Genomic DNA, 26,072 nt, shown 5'->3' with positions numbered 1-26,072 from the left:
TTTTTGGTCGTTTTTCTTAATATTGTTTTTGTTGTCGTTGTTGTCATCGTCGTCGTCGTGGACAATTTAATATCGATGTAATATCAAAATGATAAGTGGATGCTCCTGTATCAATGCCTTTGCTTTTATTGATTATTTTAATGAAGTAAAATTCAGACCGAAGGAAAAAATACGAGCTAATTTCAGACCCCTGCTGTTCTTAATATCCGTTTAGTTCATCATTTACGTTTTTGTTTTCATTTTTTTCCATTGATTTTATTTTGTTATTTCAGCAGAATGTACGCGCGTGATGGGAATATTGTTCCATCTTGCATCCTTTTCATCCAATCCGGGACTGTTTTGAAGAAGAAAACGCTAAGTAGTCTATTTAAACAGGCAATCGTTTAACTCACTCAATCGTAGAGGTTTTTGCTACTTTTCAAAATTGGAAAAAAATGTATTTAAAATGAGCAAGTGCATAGATAGTTTTATTCAACTACTATTAACATGTAAACATTAAGAACAATAGCTTTGATACTGCGTCTATAATTTGTCTCAGAAAAATGCAATAAATAGGCATGGGGTTAAGGTAACCCCCGGGTATACTACGGATGTAGTCGGTGTTAGGGTTGAGTGAGTTAAAGTATTTTGAAATTAGGTTCATGATATAACGTTTGCTCTCAAAAATAAAGAAATATTGAACTAATGTGTTAAAATGGGCAGTGACGTAACGGAATGGTTCAGAATCTCGTGTCTGTGGTGAGAATATTTAAATTAGCTTTACTCATACTGAGAGATTCCTCTTGGTGAGGAAAAATGAAATGTTTTTGTCAATGAATAATTGGAGTTACCACAAAAATGGCACTAAGTAGAAAAAAAGTTTGCTTGTATTGTTTTGTTTTGTTTTTTGTTTTGTTTTTTGTGTTTTTTAAAGGTCATTTAAAACAATGGGGCAAACAAAGCTGTACTAAATTGTTCATTCCAGTTCTATGCAGTAAATAAGACAGAAACAGCTGCTTGGTACTTTCTCTGCAGGATGTTGTTGACTTGAAAAAATAATTATCCAATATTAAAAAGAAAAAAAAAACGAATCAATCTTATCACTGAAAGATGGAGAGGAAGGAATTCGCAGAATAGAGCTTGGGTTTTTCAAATGTCGATCAGATAAATTAAGCCCATCAGAATGCTTATACTACGGCTTATATTTTCAAATGCCCTTTATCCTCTTTATAAAATAGTGGTAGAGTACGACAATAGGAAATAGTTTTCATACTTTTTTCTCCTAAATCTTGTATACACTTCTACCTTAAGTGTTCTATTGGAAATAAAAAGATTATTCCTCATTCAAAGCAAAATCGAATCGAATTTATGTCTGAGCAGTGTGAATTTATGACATTAAAAAGAAATCAAGCCATTTCCCTCTTATGACATTAATTTTTTCTATCGCCTCCAAAAGTAGCCGTAAAATCAATAGGGTCAGCGTACTATGAATTTTGGTAGTAAAACATAACACAGTTTGTCCCATCTGTCATCAGACTGACACTGGCTTTCAGGATGGAGAGGTTTGCTCGTGTCTTCAGGGAAATCGGCAGCTATTTTCAGTCGATTGCTGCCACGTCCCCGGGTGGACTCTTAATGCATTCTAAAGATAGCTAGAGGATAGATAGTCATCTATATAGAACGGTAGAATCCTTTAATCCGGAAGATATCTTATTCGTAACTCCCAATTGTTAGGTATCTCTCTTGTGATTGTTTTAATATATTATTTTCTTTTGTCTTTGCAGCAGCATTTATTGGTATGATGACAGGCGCGCACGTACACACATACACACAAACGAACACGTACACACACACACACACACACACACACACACACACATTGATATATCTAATTGTTTCATTCATTTTCTTCAAAACCTAGGTGATTTCATATGAGGTAGGAAGAGGTTAAAATGTTGCAAATAAAACAGAGTATTTAGTTGAATTATGTACTTCGTCTGCTTAAAACTTGATTTTAATTTGTCTATTATCAACACAATCGATAAACACACAATTCATTGTGAGTCGTCACCATGATGTAATAAGATCAAAACGTGTTTTAGTTTTGCATTGCCCATGCGGTCACCCCAGACAGACCATGGACCACATCCTGTCCGAATGCTCGCTGGGACCTCACTGCACCAATGCTGACCTGAGGGAATGCAACCAGACTGCCCGGGACTGGCTGACTCACTGGCGCGACAAGATATGATGATTGCAATAATACGAAAGAAGAAGATTCAAACGGTATTGTGGACTATTTAACGTATCATTTGTCGGTATACACGCAACCTAACCATGATGCGTGTTTTAAGGCCATACTCAGTTTAAACTCCTCAAAAACTACTTACGTCACTATTTAGCTGCTCTGTGGATTGGGCAAGGTCACTTCCTGATATGCTCGGTTGGCCATCCCCTAGGAAGGCTCTGTTTTCGAATGTTTGACCTTGACCTCGACTTGGACTGTCAGATGTGGGCTGTTGCAAAATCAGGAAATGAGTTCATGCATCAGTTTGAAATATAAGAGGATAGACAGGAAAGAGAAAATGAAATGAATAGGAGAAACCGTGCAATGTATTAAAAGGGTAGAGTTAAGGGCAGGGGATACGTTTGTTTTCAAATATTCAAACCTATTTATTCTTGCTCAGCCAATTGATACCGGACATTAATTCAAACATTGATTGAAAGTGAATGAAGATCAAACGAGATTATTTAGCTGTTTATTTTGGGGAGGGGGGGGGTAAATTTTGAACTGATAAATAGGGAAAGACATCACAGCTTGCTTATGAAGAGGACATGCTTCAAATGCTCGGTTCTAAAGCAGTTACACATACAAAAAAGATGTTTCTCTCTCTTCGATTGGCACCGTGTTATTTAATTTGTTGGATGCCAATCTTTCAGAAGAATTTTTAAAAATGCGGGGATAAATCCAAACCAATAAAATCAAGTAAATATCAAAAACTGGAATTCAGGAAAATTGGTCAATGCATTGCAAAACTCCACATGGCACTTCCCACGGGGAATGAATGGTATGTTTACAAAATATTATTATTGACCTTTGTCGGATGGTGATATTGTATATGTTGGTCCATGCAATATCAGAATAATGAAAATGGGCAACCAAAAAGAAGAGCGGCTTGTAATTTCATGTATTGTAGCAATTTTCAATGGCTTTGACAAGAGCAGAAGCATGGAAAATGGAGATATGAGTTCACCCATATTTCATATTTAAATATACAAAGTACAAAGACGTGTCTTAGTGCAGGTAGAAATGTAAAAGAGATGGATATAGCCAGCGCTGCCATATATGCAATTTATATTAATTCAAGCCATAGATGCAATATATATATATATATATATATATATATATATATATATATATATATATATATATATATATATATATATATATATATCGCCGCCCAGAAGAAGCCATTGGCTGTAACAAATTTGTCAGCAAGGAATTATTTTTAAAGGTGATTTTAATTTTTCAATCTTCATCCAAAATACTCGGAGTAAATTAGTTTTTTTAAATCCCTTTAAGGGGGGGGGGGTGGCTTAACCATCAGTAAAAATGAAATAACTAAAGCATATCGGAGATTAATTAGATATTTATATTTCATTTCTTTGCAAATTCTTTATATTTTTCGGACTTTGCTTGCTGACTATTTGTTTACACGAAGAATCCATCCAATTTATAAATTGTCAGTTTATAACAATCCCGTTTATAGAACGCTTTAAAATATAAAATATTATACTTGATTTATTTTATTCTCATCGACGAATACATATTAGCAGGTCTGACACCCGAACCCAATTATGGGCCTAGTTTTACAGTGTTGTAATGGACAACGTTTTACGCCATTTCTTTTATATTTCCATTACAACAATGAGCCCATAATCAATTGGGTTAGCTATCAACCTGAAAAATAGTGTACGTCGGTTCTCATCAGTATTTATCTACCATCTATTTTCCATAACTTAATACCATTTCAAAAGGTAGAATGTAGATATTAATATGCCATTGTTATTTATGTAATATTGGTGTTTTGAAAAGTTATCTACCTAAATATTAATAAGTTATATCTCATGTATTTATACTTTGCACGTGAGAGAATAATTAAAGGCCATAATATTGCCGTGATCCTCACAATTTTGATAATTTATTGATATTTATCTATCTAGATAGTTTATAAGACAAACATGTTAACCAAACAGCTTAATCTTAAATTATGTGTGCAAAGATTGGTGCATAGAAATTGAGGAATAGAAAGCAGTGGGATAAGCAAAATCGTCAGTGTTTCATTAGGAGCAGGTTGGGTGCATTCCGAAAAGTAAAACTTTTAAGTTTGCAGTATTTGATCAAGTGAATCAATCACGCATGGCTTTTGATGCATACGTAGATAGACCATCATAGAACGATTCTTGCACGTCCTCTAAGGCAATAATAATATTTCAAAATCTGAATGATTACGTGAGTCACCAAACCAGTACTATAGGACCTACCGTAGCCGTTGTGGTGTTGTGAGGGGATTGCGGAGATCGGTGCCTTTCTTCGTCGGACTCTGCGTTGTAAGACGTCCGACTATTGACCTCTCCAAGTTCCGCTGCTGCAAGTGGGTCGTTGATTCGGTTTAGGCTGCCTGTTGATGTTTGTTAAATGATTATCTAAATGTTTTGTAGAATAATTAACACCCCTTAACTGCCGTACTCTGAAAAAAAATCTCGGTTTGAGAGTTTTTGCCAAGATGAGAGTCGATCGATCGATATTAGAAGGACGAGTTTTCTGGCCAAATTTTTAAATACAAGTTTTTCCACAGTACGGCAGTTAACTGGTTATATCCATTTATTAAGTAGCGTCGACTCCTATGAGGTAAGGAGTCCACCTTGTCGTAAACAATAAGCGATGGTCAGGGGTGACCTGATGGGTAACAAAGTTTGCAAGCGTTGTGTCATTGTGTTCGGCAGTGTAAAAATTTATTCCGCTCGACTCAAGTATGAATAAGTTCCTAGCTAAAGGCAGTGACGTATACTGTAAGTAAAAAAAATACGATTAGTTGAAAAATTATACTGTATGAAATAGAAATATGCTTCCATACGATCTTATGAGAAAGGTGTTTCCGTGAAATCCTTTATATAAATTTACAATCCTCTATATAAATGTTCATATTTCACGTTAAACGTACATTTTCTTGTCCCTCACTTTTTTTGTTTTGTGTTCGTTTTTTTCTTCATTTGTCCTGAATCATTTTATTCATATTTTGTGTTGGGGAGGGGTATTTTCCTTATTCTCAAATGTGTTCTTGTTTTCGTTTTTGTTGTTTGTTTATCGGGGGGGTGTTTGTTTTTTTTTCTTTTGTTTTTGTCTTTTCGGTTTCATAGCAGTGACAGAAAAATAGATCAAAAGACATCTCTATCTTCGACTAACTAAAAAATAAAAGATGAAAAAATTCTGTTTTCTTTGCTTTGTTGGTGTTGTGTGTATGTGTGTGTGTGTGTGTGTGTGTGTGTGTGTGTGTGTGTGTGAGTTTAGTTTTTCTTTGCCTTTTCCATAATCCCTGGTTTGGGTACTATGAATAAGCAATGTGATTCAGCGTTCGATATGGAAATTTCGTGGTGCCGATATGTGAATGAAATTGATCCAGGCAAGAATAATACGACATGTATAATCATAAAATAACCCCAAGCAATAGGATGGATAAATGGACAATATGGATTGATAGTCAGAATGAGAGATAGAAGGTTATAGGAGATAGCCAGGACGCCCATCAGTGAAAATAAATGTTTCTTTTTGTAAATAAAAGAAGAGGAGGTAAGGGCGAGGAGGAACGGTAAGTGATGAAATAGGAAAAGAGGGAAGAGGAGGACGATGATGAGAAAGAGTAAGAGGAGGAGAAGGGGTAAAGGGAGAGAGAGGAAGGGCAAGAGAGCAAGGTGAATTTGGAGAATGGAAAAAGCGGGTAAATCGGAATCGAGAAAGGGAATGGTTGAGGGAGAAAATGAAAAGACATGTCAGAATATTTTTAAAAGAAAACAAAAAAAAATCTTAGAGAAAGTTGGATTGTTAGGAGAATGGTGGTGGTGGTGGTGGTGGTGGTGGTGGTGTATTGTTTGGTGAGAAAGATGATGAGGTGAAGGTGGTGATTGTGATTGTAAAGATGACATTACAATGATGATAATGATGATGATCAGGAGGAGGAGGAGGGGGAGGAGGAGGAGGAGGAGGAGGAGGAGGAGGAGGAGGAGGAGGAGGAGGAGGAGGAGGAGGAGGAGGAGGTGAAGGAGGAGGTAGAGGAGGTGGAGGAGGCGTAGGAAAATGAAGCGGTGTAGAGAAAGACGAGCGGGAAGGAGAAAGGAGAAGGTTGGACAGAACAAACAATAACAACAACCTCAGCAACACTGAGAATGGGCATGTTGAACAGAAAAAACTAATTTACCTCTGGAAGACTTTCCATCGATGATTTGTTCAACCCTCTTACTCCGGCCACTCCGGCCACTCTTGGCACTCCTCATGCTGGCTGACCTGACTAGAGTCTCCTTGTAATGTTTCATTACTTCATCGTCACTGTCGCTGGAACTCTCCTCGTCATACTGGTAAGCAGCACCTGGAAGATCAAAACAATGGAAATTAATTTCATTAAGTAATGGCAGATGTGAAAATGGGCAGGATCAGCGCTTTAATAAAAAAATCTTGTATTTGGATCTGTTATTACATTATATTATTTTAGGGCGTCCGTTATTTGCGCATGACATAAGAAAAAGCTTTGAAGTTCAATTTCGATGGTCATATCGCAAATATACTATCTGCCTGGAACAGATGTCGGTTAATTTAGGTCACATGGTTTTTCAAATACATTTTATTAGAGTCATAAGACCTACGGAGCTGAAATTTATCATAATATCTGTAGCAATATCTGTAGCTTTGGACGAAAGCTAACACGTGTTTGGTCACCTTTGAATACCACGCAGGTTCATTGCAAAGTCTAACAGACCCAATCGTTTCTGTGTGGACATAGGGGTTAGTAATATCATCAACTTAATCAAAAGTGGTATCTATTGTCAATGAGCTAAGCGCTTCATCAGGTAAAAAATTTGATGTTTTTGTTTTTCTCTGTAGGGTATTGCAGATGTTGCTCCATAGATTTATTTAACATCTGACGCATGCGCAAAAATCACGTTGTTTGACCCCTCTTGGCATTGGGGATATATTCTGGCATCCATGAAGGTGAGATCACTTAAATGAAATTTAAATAGCAATATATCCTGTGACAGACATGGGGGAGGGGGGGGGTAGCAAACAATCGGTACAGATAGTATGCGCTCGGCTAAGAAGCTAGCGACATTGCCATCCGGAAGTATAACGGAACAACACACAAATCAATGTGTAACCTTGAACGTTTATAGTCTGGTTAATACATTTTAGTGAGAATTGCACATAAGCGCGAATGGCATAAAGCAATTACAAAGAACTCAGTGACGCCAATCTCATACTATCTATCTACCTATAATAGTTTTAACCACACAAGACAGAAGAAACCGGTTCGACCCGGTGGATATGAAAGACTACATTTAATATTTAAAGAAAATAACTCCCGACAAAGTTTCGAACAACTGTTATGAAAAATTATCAAATACGAAGATTGGCATATTCTTGATTTCGAGAAAAATCTTACGGATTTCAAATAAAGCCATATCAGAGAATAACTCATGTTGGGATATTTATTCTTCCAAAACTTATAACGTTACTATTTTTTTTTTAATCTGTGAGTCTAAAATTGTGTGGGTTATCTAAACGACCAGACTTAAAGAACTCAATGTTAATTTTCGAAATTTGATTCTTGTGCCTGCGCAATAATCGATGATCTGGGTTACTGTCACTAATCTACAATAATGGCATAATTCATTATGGATAATTATATAAGATATCAACAGATAATCAATGTACTTTTGTGGGAGAGGGTGTTTCAGATATGCAGGTAAGAGTATTTTTTAATTTAAATTGAAGCCAAACTGAACTAATATTGCACGCCAACTACTGGTACCAGCGTAATTAATAATAGACAAAACGACCTCAGGTTTTACCGTTTGTGTTCGCTTGCTTGGTCTGAATGAGTCCAGAAGCAAATAATATTTTTCAGATTTTCTGATCAAAATTACACTAGAACTCTTTTATCATATGAATAGTGAAAATGGAATAATCTTAGTTTGTTATCTAAAAATTAATGTTCTTGGATCCAATTCAAAACCACGATTGAAATGGAGTCAATTTCTCTTAGCTTTACGTGTAACTATTTTCCTTCTTTTTCTTTTTTGGTTCGTACAATTTTGATGTAGTTATAAACAGTTGAAATAAATACTGTGGTGTATAATTGCTTTCGTTGGCTTCACATTGTCATATTAATAATTTTGGGATTGTTTGTTTGTTTGTTTGTTTGTTTGTTTGTTTGTTTTTTAACATTATACGATTAGTAAATACTGACCATGAAAATATTCCATTCTATGAAATTTGAGATTATGTGCTATAAAAGAATTGAAAGGACAAGTCCTATGTTCAGCCTTAAATAGGATTAGATAACATGAAATAAGTGTGCATTGTTTCTCCAAGACACACTCTACTAGACTGGTTTATAGTTTATACACAATTCTCCAGCTATCCATAATTTAGCAATGACTATCTTAATGAAATCATTGGGCCTCGATTTGGGTGTCGAAATGACTCGAATTCAAGGCAAAATATGGGACATCGCGATTGCGTGTATGCTATTTTTAAAAAATTAATTACAACGCTGTTTATCAATGAATATGACTGAAAGTTGGCACACAGTTAGAAAGAGGTTATTTTAGATTATGTCAAGCGGAAAAACTCGTGCGCTTACTAGAAGACCGTGAAAAACAGATGTTTACTCTTTGGAGTAAAATATTTCTAAAACTACCATGAGGAGATATTTTGCCTTTAATAAGGGTATAAATACACGTTTTTTCTATTTATGTTTCAAATTTCATTGGATTACGATAAGTAGTTTTCACGTATGATCACAATGTAAATGTTGCTGCTCGAAGCTCGAAGAAATAAATAATATGAAATTGAATGTAAGCTTCAATTTTATTACAAGAACAGATCAAATGAAGGTTTCGGGTTTCCCCTTTATCAACAAAACAGGATGAATGAAACACTACAGATGAATGAGATGTGGTAGTGGCGTTGCTACGATGAATAAACAAAACATTGGTTGGCAGGAAATAGTATGCTCCTATGTAAGGAAGCACAAATTAAAATAGATATTTCTAAAGGGTGCGCAATTAATTACGTGAAAAGAGGGGAGGCGGAGAGGAACTGTGTAATGCAGTTTAGAAAGTGAAATATGAAAACGTGTAGACTGTTGTTGGAAAATACATATAATGGAATTGGAAATAAATACAAAAATTAAAGGATGTCGGTATAAGTATAATCATTAGTGGCAGTAGCAACAGCAGAAGGTACATTAGTACTTTTAGAGTAGTAGTAGTAGTAGTAGTAGTAGTAGTAGTAGTAGTAGTAGTAGTAGTAGTAGTAGTAGTAGTAGTAGTAGTAGTAGTAGTAGTAGTGGTGGTGGTAGTAATGGTAGTGATGATACTGATTTGTAATTAAAGGTAAAAGACGATGGATGGGGGGGGGGGGGGAAGAGACAAAGGTAGTATAATATTTAAATGAGGTCCAGTCTCGAGTTCATGCCGTGGGGGGAAAGGGTGTTCAGTTTTAGTATCAGTTCTGCCTCCCTGTATTAGCTATGTTGTTTATGGAGATAAAAAATATAAAGTGAGTAGATGTGACTCATATATTAGGGAACAACACAAAACAAACAACGTTTCGGCCTTGGCCTTCGTCAGGAGACAGTAAACAAAAACACAAACAAATATGTAAATTTACAAAATATCACATTTTGTCAAATGTGGAAATAAAGTTAATGTGAGGAAAGGGCGTCGGGTGTTGATGCAAGAGGTGGCGCGAGATAAGGAGAGAGAGAGAGGGGGGGGGAGAGAAAGAATGAGAGAGAGAGAGAATGGAGAGGATGTGTATATGTTTGTGTATGTGTGTCAGTGTGCGTATGTCTGTGTATGTGTATATATAGTAAAAGTAACTGCAAAAAGGTCTTTAAAATGGGGATGGGGGTGAGAGAGCGATTGATTGGGTGGTTAGTATATTATACCAAATATATATCAATGAACACAATGAGAGGAGGAGAGATAGGTAGATAGAAGGAGATAGAGAGAGAGAGAGAGAGAGGGAGAGAAATAGAGAGAAAGAGAGAGAGAGAGAGAGAGAGAGAGAGAGAGATGGATAGATAGATAGGTAGGTAGATAGAAAGATAGATAGATGGAAAGATAGATAGACAGATAGATAGATAGATAGATAGAGTGAAAGGGAGAGAGGATGTAAGTTTCCGTGAGTGGTCGGTCTAAGACTGGTAGAAGGAGTTAGTGTGTAGGTAGGTATGTATTATGGTAGAGATGAAGGCGGAGGAAAAGGTAAGAAAGAATAGTTGTAATTTTAACATAATTAGTAATATATGAGTCACATCTACTCACTTTATATTTTTTATCTCCATTTTACTGGCTCATTTAGGCACCTCTAGCTATGTTGTTTAGTAGTGTGACAGAACTGAAGGACGGCAATTTGGATGTCGTGCAATCCTCGATGACTGGACCCAGTGAAGTGGTGGGCAACAGGTTGTCCTCGTCCTATTTAATAGACCGCAGAGGTTGTCCAAACCTTACATATGAGCATACTATTTCCTGCCAACTAATGTTTTGTTTATTCATCTTAACAACGCTACTACATCTCATTCATCTGTAGTGTTTCATTAATCCTGTTTTGTTGATAAAGGGGAAACCCGAAACCTTCATTTGATGTGTTCCGGTTATAAAATTGAAGCTTACATTCAATTTCATATTATTTATTACGTATTATCACAAAACATCAATCCGATTTGCACTTCAATGAGCGGAAAGAGGAGACAACCATGTTTCGTAAACGGGATATACATTTGAAAACTTCTCGTTATCTATTGATTGTTTTGAAGGTCGTGCTTTCATTGTTTGAGATTAGCAGCTTCATACAAGATCTATTGTTATTGTTTATGTCATGGAACAGTCTCGTATGGGCTTAGGTGTGAGTATATGTGTGTATGTGAAATGCTCCGTGTTTTAGAGTTTTTGGCAAGATGGGGGTCATTTAAATCGATTGAGATTTGAAGGACGAGTTTTCTGGCCAATTCTTAAATATTATGTGTCTTTCTAGAATTCTTCTTCTCTCAGCTTATCCCGCATTTTGCAGGGTTGCCACAATGAAAGTCATATCTCCATTCATCTCGGTTCAGAGCATCCTCTTCCTCCAGGCCCAGTTCTTTCATATCGTCCTTTACCTTATCTAATCATCTAGTCTTTGAGCGTCCCTTTTCTAGAAGACGACAATAAATCGGTTAATATTAATGTCACATTCGTTTTCAAGAATAAAAACATTCTAGGGAAGAATTAAATTGTCCCTTTTTGATGTCATTACAAAGTAGTAAGCTAAATAAAATAGAATTGAGCGCTATCCCACTGACCGAGAGTCCTAAGCTAAGCTAATCCCTTTTGAGTCAAAGGAATTGAATTATTTTACGATTAGTTGAGGCATCGAATTTACTATCGCATTGTTTCACGACAAATCGATAATTCTAGCATGAATCATTTATAGATCCTTCACCTTCTAGGATTCACGCCGGATACAAGTATGCTAATGGTTTAGGGTACTTTCTCGGAATAAAAATACGATTTATAGCCCATCTCTGCAATGTGCGATGTTCTGCAATTGTCACTTTATTTCTTTTTATTGGGTTTTTTTTTGTTTATCTGTTGTTTCCTAGTTTCTTTTTATTTTGTCAAGTTTTGTGTTTCGATTCGGTTTTCTTCTTTTCTTTTTTGTTTTGATTTGTCTTGGTTTTTTGTTTATTAATTTAAGTTTGGTTTTCTTTTTCAGATAGAAGCTCGACTGGAGTTGATTTTTAAAAGATAAGCATTTGATAATTATATTAAGATAAAATTATATTATATCATTGTTTGCATTGTGAAACCGATTTATTCTTTAATCACTAAGGGATTTCTATTAAACAAATGGACTTGTAATAATACCAATGGCAGTGTGTCTGTTACTTCAAAAGAGCCATGTTTTAAAATGATAAATTTAATCTTATTTGATAATGGAGAACTCAACTCCTGATGGATTAATTTTTATTGCTTTCTAAGACAATCTTACAAGATACTAAAACAATAAATGTTGAATTTGATATAAGAATACACGATAATCGGGATGATTGAAAACGTACACAATAAAAATCATCAGGGATTAAACCATTCTTCAGACAGTAACCAAAAAAAAACCTTTTCTTTGCAAAGGGGCTCGAGTTACACTAATTCTTCTTAAATGGAAACACTCAAAGATACTGTTAAAAGTAGGATTGGTCATCATTATATTTAGATCTAATATGCTTATTACATACAATAGCATTAAAAGACTGAACTGAAAGTCGCAATTTATTCCATCAAGACCGTGGGACCGTGGCCAGACATATCAATTTATTGTAATTCTTATCTCTGCCAATAGGATACACCAGAAGGGAATCACAAGGAATTGTTAATATTCTAGGAGTATCATGATTGATTCTCCATAAAAAAAGTACTACAATAGTTACGATAAGCAACGGTTCTCTCCGTATTGATATATATGATAGATCATTATGACTGTATTACTACTCTTACACTTAATCTCTATTGTACAGCTCACCAGTTACTGCGGTACGGTTTTGTAACCAAATAATATACCATAGGATCAATAAATCTGTCAGCTATTACTTTGGAAAAAAAATAAAAATCATAATGGTTTGTCTACTAGTTGTAGGTGATATCATGAAGAGACTTGTGTTCTGACATTAATTTATCAATTACTCATTCATCTAACATTTCAGTCAGGGGTGGCATTCAGAAATACCACCTGCGATTAACATTTCTCTATAGTCTATGTCATGTCACAATGTAAACTTTGATTATTGCCGCTAGCAGATACGTTTCTAAATAGTATTTGTAATTGTTTTTACAGTAAGTGCAATTGTACATATTCTTCCCATTTATTGAGCTTTACTTAATGTCGTGCAATTTCATGAGAACGATAAAATGTAGCAATTCTGTTTTATGTAATGCAATATCAGTTGAAGACTAAAGAGAAAAAAAAATCATATTTAATTTTACTATGATCGTGTGAATATAATATGTAGGTGTGGAAATGTCTGTCTCTTCCTTCGAATGAAAACATGGAAACACGGATATTCATTTTTAGTAATTAAACATTTACAACTGGATATGAGTCTAGGTGCTCAAATGACGCACGGTCTAATTATTACGCACATGAAACCGGCACTAAACAAATCTCAACTAAGCTTTTCTATTGACAGATTGTAAACTAAGCGCGTTTGCCAACTTTTTACTGCTCTAAAATGTTTGCTCTTCAAACACTCATTGTTGACATCAATTGGCGCTGATTGTGATTAGAAACTGGATAACAATAATTTGTTGCGATTCCCTAATGGACGAGTGAGGTCACAATCGTACTGTAAACCTGGAACGGATGTCATTTGATATTCTTTTTGTTCATGATATTAGAATAGACGATTCCTGGAAAAAGAAGAATCCAAGAAATAGGATTGAAAAAAAATATATTAATAGATCATTTTAAAAGAGGAAACTCAGTTTCATTTCGAAGTCGGACTACTAAAGGACAATATCGGACAAAGCCATTCAAGCTTCTATGGTCCTAAGACAAAAAAAAATCCCAATGTCCCCAGAAGCACAATCCAAGGGTGATTTACTGATAATATAACGTTATCAGCTCGTCTTTGAAAATCTAATATAAGAGGCTAACAACTCGTAAATTTGAGTCTTTGATCAATAAAAAAAATAACACGACATATGACACAAATCGATAAAGACATACAAACAATGCCTTTCATTGTTTTCTGGGGGGAATTCACTGAACACATCGATCACGTTTGTGTAAGAATACCACCAAAACAAGAAAACATCAACCGATTTTCCAAACTCATCATCGCTAGTGCTACTAAACACATAACACGCGGATATCGAAAAACATATATCCCATGCTGGACAAAAGAAAGTGAAAAATTATTAAAACTATACGAGGAAACACAAAACCAAGACATAGCTGAAGAGCTTCTTCAATCCCTACAGGAAGGAAGACAAAAGAAATGGATTAACACGGTTGAAAACCTCGATTTTAAACACTCTAGTAGACATGCCTGGAATCCTCTCAAAAAACTAGATCCAGATAAAGGCCAATCAAAACAACAAGCTGCCCCGATAGAGGTAGAAAAAATAGCCAAAGAAATAAAACTACTTAGTACACACACACCCAACCACAGATTCGAAAAAGGAATCCGCCACCAATACCAAAAACTATATCAATCGTGCCCCCAAGAAGGGCTCTCATCAATACCAATCTCCAAAGCCGAAGTAGAAACTGCAGTTAAAATATGAGAGCAGGACGCGCCGCTGGAGTGGACGGTATATACCCTGACATGATAAAACACCTTGGCGCGAAAGCAACACATTGGCTCTCCATTGCTTTGTCAGACGTAATAGAAACAACAAAATACCCCAAAGTATGGAAAGAAGCTAAAATCATCGCAATTCTGAAACCTGGCAAACCACCTAATGACCCAACCAGCTATCGACCAATATCTTTGCTCTGTTGTTTCTTTAAACTACTAGAGCGCATCTTACTCGGCCGTATTTCACCTACCTTAGATATGTATATACCACCTGAACAAGCAGGTTTCAGGCCTGGACGTGACACAACTGAACAGGTACTTACTAGCGCTCACATCATTTATCGAAAGCGGATATGAACGAAAAGTTAAAACGGGGGCAGTGTTCATCGACCTATCAGCGGCCTATGATACAGTTTGGCATGACGGTTTGATGTGTAAACTAGCAAAACATATCAACTGCAAAAAAAAGATTAACACTCCTTAACAAAATGTCAGGAAAAAGAACATATCATGTTTGCCTAGGAGACAAGACCAGCAGGAAAAGAACAATAATAATTGGAGTACCTCAGGGCTCTGTTCTAGCACCAACTCTATTCAACGTCTATATAAGCGACATTCCCGAAACTAAAGCTTTCAAATTTGGCTATGCTGACGACATCGCAATTGCATGGCAATCAAACGACCTTAAACAAATTGAAAAAACGCTTACAGACGACACCAACATCCTGCAATCATTTTTCAATAAATGGTACCTTCGAATGAATACCACAAAAACTGTCAGTACTCTGTTCCACCTAGATGACCATCAAGCTGACCAACAAATAAACGTCACAACTAATAACTCTACGTTACCATACGACCAAAACCCAAAATATCTCGGCGTAATCCTGGACCGGTCCCTCACATATAGGAAACATCTAGAAAATACTGCACATAAACTCCAGAAAAGGAACAGTATCGTTAGAAAACTTGCTGGAACTTCCTGGGGCGCCTCCACATCAGTCCTCAGAACATCCTCTATAGCACTCTGTTACAGTGTAGCAGAATACTGTGCCCCTGTCTTGGCAACGTCCACTCACACCAAAATAGTAGACTCCGCTCTAAATAACACCATGAGAACAATTTCTGGCACATTGAAATCAACTCCCACCTCGTGGTTACCAATAATGAGCGCAATTGCCCCTCCCCATCTCCGAATAGAAGTGGCGACACAAAAACAATATCACCGACTGGAGAAAACAACATCAAATACTCCACTCAGAATAATCACCCAATCAGCCCCCCACAACATCACGCCTAAAATCTCGCAAACCGTTCTACAAATCCAAAAAAGAACATTTCGACATCTCTGATAGCTGGAAAGCTGAATGGGAGAAAAATAAACCAAAAAACAGTGATCTAATCGATCAACAGTGATCTAAACCCTACAGCAACACCACTCCCAGGTTTCTACACACTAAACAGATAACAGTGGTCCTCCTGTAGCAGACTACGATCTAAACACGGTAGAACAGTATCTAATCTCCACAAATGGGGCTATATAACAAACACCAACATGCAAAGCCTGTAACGCTCCAAATCAGGACATCGACCATGTGGTACTTCACTGTCCATCAACATCCATAGAGGGCGGCTATCCTGCTATCCACAAAGCTGATGACGACTACATCAAATGGCTGAATGAGTCACACTTGGAGGTGTGAAGACCATACGACACTACTACTGTGGGGGAAATGGCTACGACTGGAATAATCGAGTCATTCGACATTTTCATGAATTTGCACGTGTATTTGCCTTGATTTTTCTGATAGATCTATAAAGTCTACATTTTCTCACACAACTCAATGTCAAAAAACAAGAGAAAATGGGTAGACACATAATAAATAATAATAATAATAATAATAATGCTGAAAACTTATATAGCGCTATGACTCCGAGACACCAGACTCTAAGCGCTTAAATAATATGTAAATAAAAGTGAAACGCTATAGAAACCGGAATAAACTCCTGCTCAGTGTGCCTAAAGGCTTTGTAAGACGATTAAATACAATGATGTATCATGTGATCATACTAATACTATGGAGGTCTGGATTATTCGGGGAATATTATGAAAGTAAACAAGTTTCGGGTTGTGTAGGCTTGATTGTATTTAGCTAAAATCCATTACTGTAGTAATGCCTGTTTGAACGTGATTAATAGTTCTGCCTTGCAACTTAATAACTCGTGAATGTCACATCAAATTTTAATGAATGCAACTCCAATTTGGTAATGTGTAGACCTCTTAGATCAGACGGTACTCCGATCAGACAAGGTCTCGTCGACCATTTATGTACTAGAGATTCACAAATCATTTATTCATAGACCTGAAAATACTGTAATCTAGAGATTAACCAGTTAAGCGTCGTACTCTGGAGAGACACGTATTTAAACATTTTGGCCATAAAACTCGTCCTTCAAATATCGATCGTCTTGGCAAAAACTCAAACCTGGGACTAGGTCTGAGAGTTTTTGCCAAGATTGGGGTCATTTCTATCAATCAATATTTAAGAAACGAGTTTCCTTGGCCAATTTCATTTAATACGTGTCATTCCGAAGAACGTCAGTTAACTGGTTAAATAGCTATGATTGTACATCATAATATAATATTATCCCTCAAAAAGAATATTTGCAAATAAATATTGATATTCTCACTCATTATCTTTGCGTTGTGTTGTATTTTTGATGTATCGTTGCTGCTGATGCTGTTGCTTCGGTTGCTGCCTCTGAGTACGCTTCTGTTTTTGTTGTTTTTACCTCTAAACATTGTTATTGTTGTGTTGATGAGGACATTGGTGTTGATTTTGTCCTTATTGTCGTTATGGGTTATTTTGTTTGTGAATATCTCTTCAGCTGTTGTTTTCTTAATTCGTTAAAGGATATTTAATTTTGCTCTCCACTTAAATTATTTCGAACAATGCCTTGTTTATTTATACATTAACAGAAAGCCCTCCGAGAAAATAGAGATAATCTTAATCTGTGAATTGACATTTCGTATTCTCGTGGAGGACGGTCCCGCGAGAAATTTGAGCAATACATTGACAACGTTATTATTAAAATGTTACATTTTGAAAACCAATTGTTAGCAGCCCGAGGCTGTGAGGCTTTAAAATTGTTTTTTACAATTATTGAATGTAACACGTTCGATAAAAGACAAAACTATAACAAAAAAGTGTTTCAACTGGCATAGCTTTTCAAATTCAATATTTTAAATGTGTCATTGCGGTTAGAGACAAGTGATTCAAATTTATCATTGCTTACATCTTTTTGATAAAGATTTTAAACCTTGACCTTCCAAGAATACTGGTAACAGAATGCATTTAAATTTGTTGTGAGTACCTATTTATCCTGAAAGGATCTTTTCAATTATGCAATAGAAAAGTGAATTTTTTAAAGCTTTACTCTCAAACAAAAATTCTGTGTTATCTCAGACTTGTGTGTTTTTCTCTTACATAGTTACCCGTGTTTTTATTATAATAAATGTTGGGCTTTACAGTTCATCAACATGATTTCATTACAAATATACAACAATGTAGGATACTAATCTGATTAAAAGAACAGGAATATTTGTGGGGAGGGAAGGGAATAAGGAAAACAAAGAGCACATTATCTTTAGAATACGAGGATGAAATGTAGCTCAGGGAATGACAAAATAATCCACTCTCCACCCTTTGATCCTGGTCATGAAACAAATCAAACGGTTAATTTCACACAGTTAAATACCCCCACTCGGGGCACATGCAGTTTGTTATAATGTAATAAAATATATTCAAACAAACTGAAGGCAAGCAAAATAAAAATGGATAGTTTTACGGGTGAGTACTACTAAAAAAAAAGAAAGAAAAAAAGTAATTGTGATATTAAAAGCAAAAAATTAAATTCAAGCAAATGACAGTGAAATAAATAAACCAATCTCACCATTACAACACACAACTGAATGGGGTTAGTGGACGTGCGTTCCAACACCAAAACAAGCTGACATCGAAAATATTCAAATTGAAAAACCTTACCATTCTTCTTTTTCTTCTCTTTCTTTGATTTAGACTTCGAGCTTTCATTATCACTCATTCCTTCACGAACATTTTCCTTATCCACCACTTTGGACGTGGAAATCAGACTTTCTTTTTCTGAATTCCCTTCGTTAACAATTTCATCCGGTTTTTCAGTATCCGGCTTTTCACTACCCGGCTTTTTATTATCCGGATTTTCACTTTCCGATCTTTGGCTTTCCGGTTTCTCATCGTTGTCATTTACGGCAATCTCATCAGCTGGAGACCCACCATTTTTGACAGGTTTTTCGTTATTATCAGAGATTTCATCATACGTTAACTCATAGTCTGCCACTTCACCATCATCAGGGCCACCCCCACCGCCGTCATAATTACCACCACCCCCATCCTTCTCGTCATCATCATTCTCACCATTTTCATCCGTGAAATCCTTCGGAGATCCAAGCTCATCCGAATTTTTTCGACCGTTTCTAGCCCTGGCTGGAAATCCACAGCAGAGGGAGAAGATATTGGTACCTCCGGTGTAGCCAGCGCTTTCCATCTTTTTGCTGAACATGTTTGAATTGTTGAAGAATAGCTAATTCTAAAGAATAAAATCTGCTGTTTTAGATCACCTACAATAAATATTGTTTTAGTTGTTTTCGATAAATCACACAACTATTCACATTTACACAGAATTTTTATGTTATTTAATATTCCAATAAGGCACTGGTATGTTCAAATCTGAGAATTGACTTCATATCACATTTCTTATTGTCTATGAATTCTAAATGAAAAAATACAAGTCTTGTTGAAATATCTACACATACATTAGACCATTAGAACAACAAACAAAGCAAGAGCCCAAAAAATATCATCACTGTGTATTGCATAAGAAGCGAAACAAAATACGATTTTCCACAAAATTGTAACGACCTTTTTAGACTTGCAATAGAAAACGGCAGAACTGATAACTTCTTTGGTGTTGAATTCGTTTTATCATTCAGATTAAGATTTTTATAAATTGATAAAATGACTTTAAGTGGACTAACCTTAGGAGGCAAAATATAAGGTAGTACGAGAGAAGATCGTGCATGTGTGTGTGTGTGTGCGTGTGTGTGTGTGTGTGTGTGTGTGTTTATATGTGTATATGTTTGTGAGAGAGATAGAGAGAGAGTAAGAGAGAGTGAGAGGTCGAGTGAATTCGGGAGGTGTGAAAGATCTTTTTCATGTGTTTAGTATTGTTAGGCTGTTTATTTATTTATTCCTAAGTATGTAGATCTATTTACCTTTCTATCATTTGCTTAATTATTTTTTTAATTCATTAATCTATAGCAATAGCCACTGTAAATTTCCAGACGTGGATAAATAAAGTTCATATTTTCTTATCTTATCTAATCTTAAAATTAATGAAAAGAAAATAATATACGGAAGACATGGAAAAGGATTCCAAATTGAAATAGATGGCAACTTTGCTTTATCTCGACAAAATAATTCTTTTTCATTATGGCCTGAAAGCTTTCATTTCACAAATCGATCGACAAAAATAACTTTCAACAAGTAAAAGAGTCTAAAACCTTCGGGTTTGATTGTTTTTGAGAAGTTGAGGGACATTCTAATATCGACTGATATTTGAAGCAACATTTTAAATAACACACAAAATGAAATTTGTCAGAGTACAAAATAACTAAGAAAATAGGCTGACAAAATTATGATGCTTTTGCATTGGTTTTGCCATTTTATCTTAACAAGTTTACGAGCGATAAATGCACTGGTTATTAGTTTCGACAGCTATAATTGATTTGTCAACGCCGATAAGATATTCTCCTACAACCTTTTATAAACTAGATTTGGTGGTGTTTCTTTGCCATGAAAATAATGTCTCTATTCCTATTTAAATCGCATAAAAACTCTAATTTAAGTCCTAAACTGAACGACTTAATACTTTTTAACTATTTAACTCTCAAACAGTCGAGCTCTCCAAATATATTTTTATGAACGACTTTATATTCATCATCTAAAACATATTTAACTACAAACTGACTACCTCTTCAAATATGTTTATGAACGACTTCATACTTTAACAAAGAACTATTTATCTATCACACTGTGTACCTCTCCGAACATATGGATTTAAGAACTTCATACGATTTCATCTAAAACCTATTTAACTCCCAAACTGACTACCTCTCCAAATATTTTATGAATGACTTTATACGAGTTATCAACTGTCTAAAAACGGCATTTTGTCGAGATAATCAGATCTCAAAAAGTGAATTAAAGATAAAATGACACGAAACAGGAATTTGATTTATTTTTTGTTTTGGCAATGTATAACATTGTATCCATTCTCTGTCGTGACGATGAGAATTAAGCCCAAGTTTTATATTTGTGGCTATAAATCCAATTTCAAGTTCATTCCGACATGGTACCACTTTGTTCAAAAGGTGGGTCATATATGGCGAGACATCATAGGTCTCTGACAAAGACGAGGAACATAGATTACATAAACATGGTCTAAGAATAATATCACTAATTGAGAAATGAGGGAGCAGGCACTGGTTTAATATAAAGATCTCGAAAAGTAAGTATGAAACAGTGCCAAATTAAGGAAGAAAGAAAAATACAATTTTAAAAAACATCCCAAAAAATCAGTCCCCACTCCAGGAGGACTGATTTTTTGGGATGGTCTTTTTCTTGTATTTTTCTTTCTTGCTTTATCCAACGAGAATATATTGACATTGTTTCATACACACTTATTCAGAACTTTATCTAAAAATAATGCATGGCATTTGTGAATTATCTCCATCATAATATAAACATGAAGAATGCCACCTGAACAAAGAGCAATTTTCATGACCTAATTCTACTCAACACCATCATCATTATCATTCCAGGGTCTCGTCACATATCACATTAATAATTAACAACAAAATTGAATGCAAAACATGACTGAAAAAACAGATCTACTTTCTGTTGGTCTGTTTTGCTTTCATATCGATTAAAGTAAATCAATAATTATTCCTTCACTCAAACACATCGCTGTTGTTTATTTCTCCAAGGAACATTCCAATGTTATGATAAATGAGTTACACTTCAAAATTAATATTGTTTTTGCAGCATTTATCAAACGTGGTCTTTATCGCTATCCAATAAATATAAACAGGGTTGGAAATGATCGAGAGAGACGAAACCAAACAGACCAGTTAACCAACTACTACTTGATTCATAATTGATCGAAGATGAAATTCGTTGATATGCAAAACATTTCATTGATTTTTATCCTGAGCCATGAATCATTTATGACTTAAAATTAATCCACCGTCACATTTCTGTAATTGCCTTTAATGAAAGAGAACGCAAGAGCCAAGCACCCCCCCCCCACACACACACACACACACACACACACACACACCACCACCACCACAACAACAACAACAACAAGAACAACAACAACCACAACAACAACAACGTGCACATATTATTTGCAGGTATGATAGCCGAATGCAATAAAGGACTTGTTCTAAACATTCTCGTAATGGACAATATTTTCAGATGGTTTGAGAGTAGGTCCATTGGACCAATGAGCCCATACCGATTTGGGTTATCAGACCTGAAAATAAGTAAACACACCCCCCCCCCCACCACCACCACCACCACCACCACCACCACTCATTTCCGTGTCAAAGGTTTGTCAATGCCTTACATTGAAGAGATCTTGCATACAGCAAACAAAATTTTCCTCGTCATTAGTATTTCTTATCTGTTAACATCAGTTTACATTTTTTTTCGAAAAAAAAAGAGAGAGAGAAAGAGGGAGTGTGTGTATGTGTCTGTACGTGTTTAGGTGGGTGTGTTTGGGTAGTTCTTATAAACAAACTTTATTGAAAAGAGAATGAGCTGTAACACTCATTCTTTATTGGTGACATTATGGTGGTAAGATAATAATATAAAGGCCTTTCTATAACGTACGATATCCTCATTTGCTCTACTTAATAATATAAATACGGTTAGATAGACGTTTTATAAGACATTGTAATCTAACAGACATTATCCTATTGATTAGGTCGTTGTCCTGTTCATCAAGCAGGATTTGGCAGTTCTTGATCGAAGAAATGCCATTGAAAATTCCCCAGCGAACGTTTTAACCTATCATCTGGGAACCAGTTGAATTGAGGTGTAAGCATTATAATCTCCTTATATCATTAGTACGCAACCCTTCTAAAGTTCATGATTAGTTCCAATTGGATTGAGTTACACAGATAGATAGCACTCATTTGTATTGGATTTTTCTTCTGAACCATCATCCTCACCAACATCGTAATCATCATCATTATCATCATCATCATTTCAGTACCAGCATTATAATCACCATCATCGTCACCATCGTCATCTCCATCATTATCCTTATCGTCATTACCATCATCATCATCATCATCATCATCATCATCATCATCATCATCATCATCATTAGCATCATTGTTATTATTTTCATTATTACTATTATAATTATATCTATTAATATTATTATCATTATCATCATCATCATCATTATTATCATCATCATTATCATCATCATCATCATCATTATTATTATTATTATTATTATTATTATTATTATTATTATTATTATTATTATCATTATTATTATTATTATTATTATTATTATTATTATTATTATTATTATTATTATTAGTCGATACATTTCATTTGGGGATCACTCTATAAATGGATTAATACAAAAAACATATCACAACCCAATGAAACGTAAACTGAACTCTGAAGCGGAGAAGCGGAGCGTCTTGAATTCAAACTCAATCTGTTGGCGATTATAGCCACGACGTGTGATTCGGATTAATAAAATAATCCTTGTTTAAATTAGATTGACTCAGTCAGTTTAATTAACTTTCAAATAATTAAATATTTGAAATCGAAAAATCGCTGACAGTAAGATATCAAAACGTAATGATGTAGTTTCTAGTTGTATCAACAGTGAAAAATATACACGGCTGCTTTCATTGTCTAAAATAATGTAGAAAATGCTAGGACTTGCTCCAGGGGATCTGCTCAATGGAAACAGAGACGACAATGTATAATAGCTACATAATTCTCCTCTTTATTCGTATTTATTTAATTTTTCAGTACATACAACAACAGAAGAGGTCCCGATAACTCAGTTGCTTGCTAGAGTGCTCGCTTCGCGCTCAATTGGACATAGTTCGATCCCGGATGAAGTCGAGAATATTTTCTGACAACCCTCCCCCTCCCTCCCCCCCCCCCCTTGCCGACCCAGCAGTGATTAGGCAACTTTGTCTATTAGATCTGGCGGAAAGTACTTCGCGATGGACTAGCGTCCTATCCAAAGGGTAGCAAGCAATTGCTAGTGTCCGGTCCACGCTTTAGAAACTGGGATAAATCCGACACCATGGGCCTAATGGTTCTGAAGGAAAAAATACAAATTTAAAAACATTTTATTTGACCCAAATACCTCAAGACGCTATCGAATATGGAAATAATAGTAGAATGTCTGAGACTTGAATTAAAAGTTTATGTTCTGAAGAAGATGAAAATTATTTCTATAAGTGACATAAACTTGAGCTAAACAATTGTGGTCATTTCAACCTCCTTTTTTTGGTACCTTGTACATCCCTATATAATACCATTTTGAGGAATTGGGCCACATATTGTAGCATATTGTGTATTCATTCTCTGTTATAACTTAGTGACGATGCGATATTTTTCATCATTACCACCACCATCATCTCATTCATTCGTCCTATTCCAGTCAATGGGGGGGGGGGGGGCATAAAATAAACGGAAAATGTCAAGTGAACGCTCATAACATCGCATTAGTTAATATAAAATTACCGTGCAAAATAATTATTAGATATATATAGACGTCTATAACATTTAGAAACAAAGAGCAGGCCCCGTCTTTTGACAGCTGTATTTTGTGCAACCAGTTCTTTATAAACTGCAAATTATAACGGTGTACAATAGAAATATTATTCCACCACCTCATTTGGTCTGCCATGATCGCAGTTCCTTCAACATCCTATGTCTCTGTTGGAGTATGACTTGTGGGAAATAATATACCCCGATGGTATTTTTTTTTTATTTTATGTATAGGACTAATGCCAGTTATGAACTATGCTATGCTTATATTGCTGTGCATAAAAATGAGAATAGAGGATGAGGAGGATGAGGAAGTAGAAGAAGAAGAAGAAGAAGAAGAAGAAGAAGAAGAAGAAGAAGAAGAAGAAGAAGAAGAAGAAGAAGAAGAAGAAGAAAGGGGTACGTTTCTTGTTCGAGGAAAAACAGCAACAAGTCTCCTGGATGGATATGTGGTAGCCATTTGGCCATAATTGCCCTGATCCACAAACAACTCAGGAAAAGCCAGTTCAAAGTCATGAAGGGCTCTATAACCATTCTTCGACCACGCTCTACCAAACAATAATTAGTAATGGATCCAATTTGGGTAAGGATTCCCCACGTTGGATGAGAGGTCGCGTCCTTTAAACTTAGTCTTTGTGCAAATCTCAATACAAGCATCCTTTCCTATTTTAAAAAGACGATAGTTTCGCCCGGGGTGGAAGAGCTTTCTTGATCCAAGCAGACTTCCAGCTTTACGTTGTGTAAAATCAAACACTTTAAAACACGTTAATGTACAAAGGCCTCCAGACTCCATTCGGCTTGTTCTATGAACATCGTCTATTTTCTCCATTTTTAGGCTGATTATTACAAAGCAAGCAATAGATTCATATGGATATGCATTGGTTATCAGCGCCGTTAAAGCATGTTAAACGAAGCCCATCCCTTGAGTTCCCTTTTTATTTTAAAAATATGTTGTGAAACGAATTCCAGTTCAGGTCAACACTCTATAACTATTCGAATAGTTGAGTCTCGCGTGAAAGCATCGATCTTTCAGAAAGGATTTTTTCTATAATGGCACTAAACAAATACGCCATGAATTAATAATAGCCTTTATGAAACGAGTGAAAATTAAATAAAGCAATCGGTTTAAATTGTATCGGGTGTTGTTTTTTTTTCATTCACTGAACTCATTCTGGACGATTGCGATGTTCCTATTGATCCATCCCAACAGAAATACATGTTATTATTTGGTGGGTAAATTGGTTATTGTTCTGCCATATTTCCTGTTTAAACAATAAGCGTTGTCTTAGACTATCGCGTCTACGAGACAAGAACGCGTACATTCATTTTATTCGGTAATGGAAAGTAAATACTTTGAGTAAAACGACCTTGCATAATATCAGAGAGAAGAATCACAACACGATTACTGACCGACTTCACACCACGCATAGTACAAGTCATGTCGCCAGCTTCTCTGTCATTGGGTCGTGCTAAGCCAACGCTGAAATTTAAACTGTTTTAATTTAGGATTTAATTTATATCTACTTACGTGAATAAATGCAGTTTTGCATCAAAT

General features: G+C 35.6%; 1 protein-coding gene across 16 annotated transcripts in view; it reads right to left on the bottom strand.

Moving 5' to 3' along the window:
* LOC144963029 (synaptotagmin-14-like) overlaps positions 1-26,072 on the bottom strand; it is a 161,511-nt gene that overhangs the window by 18,092 nt on the left and 117,347 nt on the right. For 8 of the 16 annotated variants that reach the window (XM_078896622.1, XM_078896623.1, XM_078896624.1 and 5 more), the window contains 3 exons: positions 6,456-6,623; positions 4,525-4,661; positions 2,370-2,495 (listed from right to left, as the gene is read on the bottom strand). In XM_078896622.1, the coding sequence (XP_078752748.1) occupies positions 2,370-2,495; positions 4,525-4,661; positions 6,456-6,623 (431 nt within the window). Of the gene's footprint in view, positions 1-2,369; positions 2,496-4,524; positions 4,662-6,455; positions 6,624-18,643; positions 19,410-26,072 lie in introns of all 16 variants that reach the window. The other 8 variants (XM_078896627.1, XM_078896626.1, XM_078896628.1 and 5 more) reach the window with 4 other exon arrangements.

Source organism: Berghia stephanieae, chromosome 1 (assembly GCF_034508935.2).
Source record: "Berghia stephanieae isolate SIO BIC M18660-M18661 chromosome 1, UCSD_Bste_1.3, whole genome shotgun sequence".
NCBI classification, from domain to species: Eukaryota; Metazoa; Mollusca; class Gastropoda; order Nudibranchia; family Aeolidiidae; genus Berghia; species Berghia stephanieae.
This window is presented reverse-complemented; position numbering and strand designations above follow the sequence as displayed.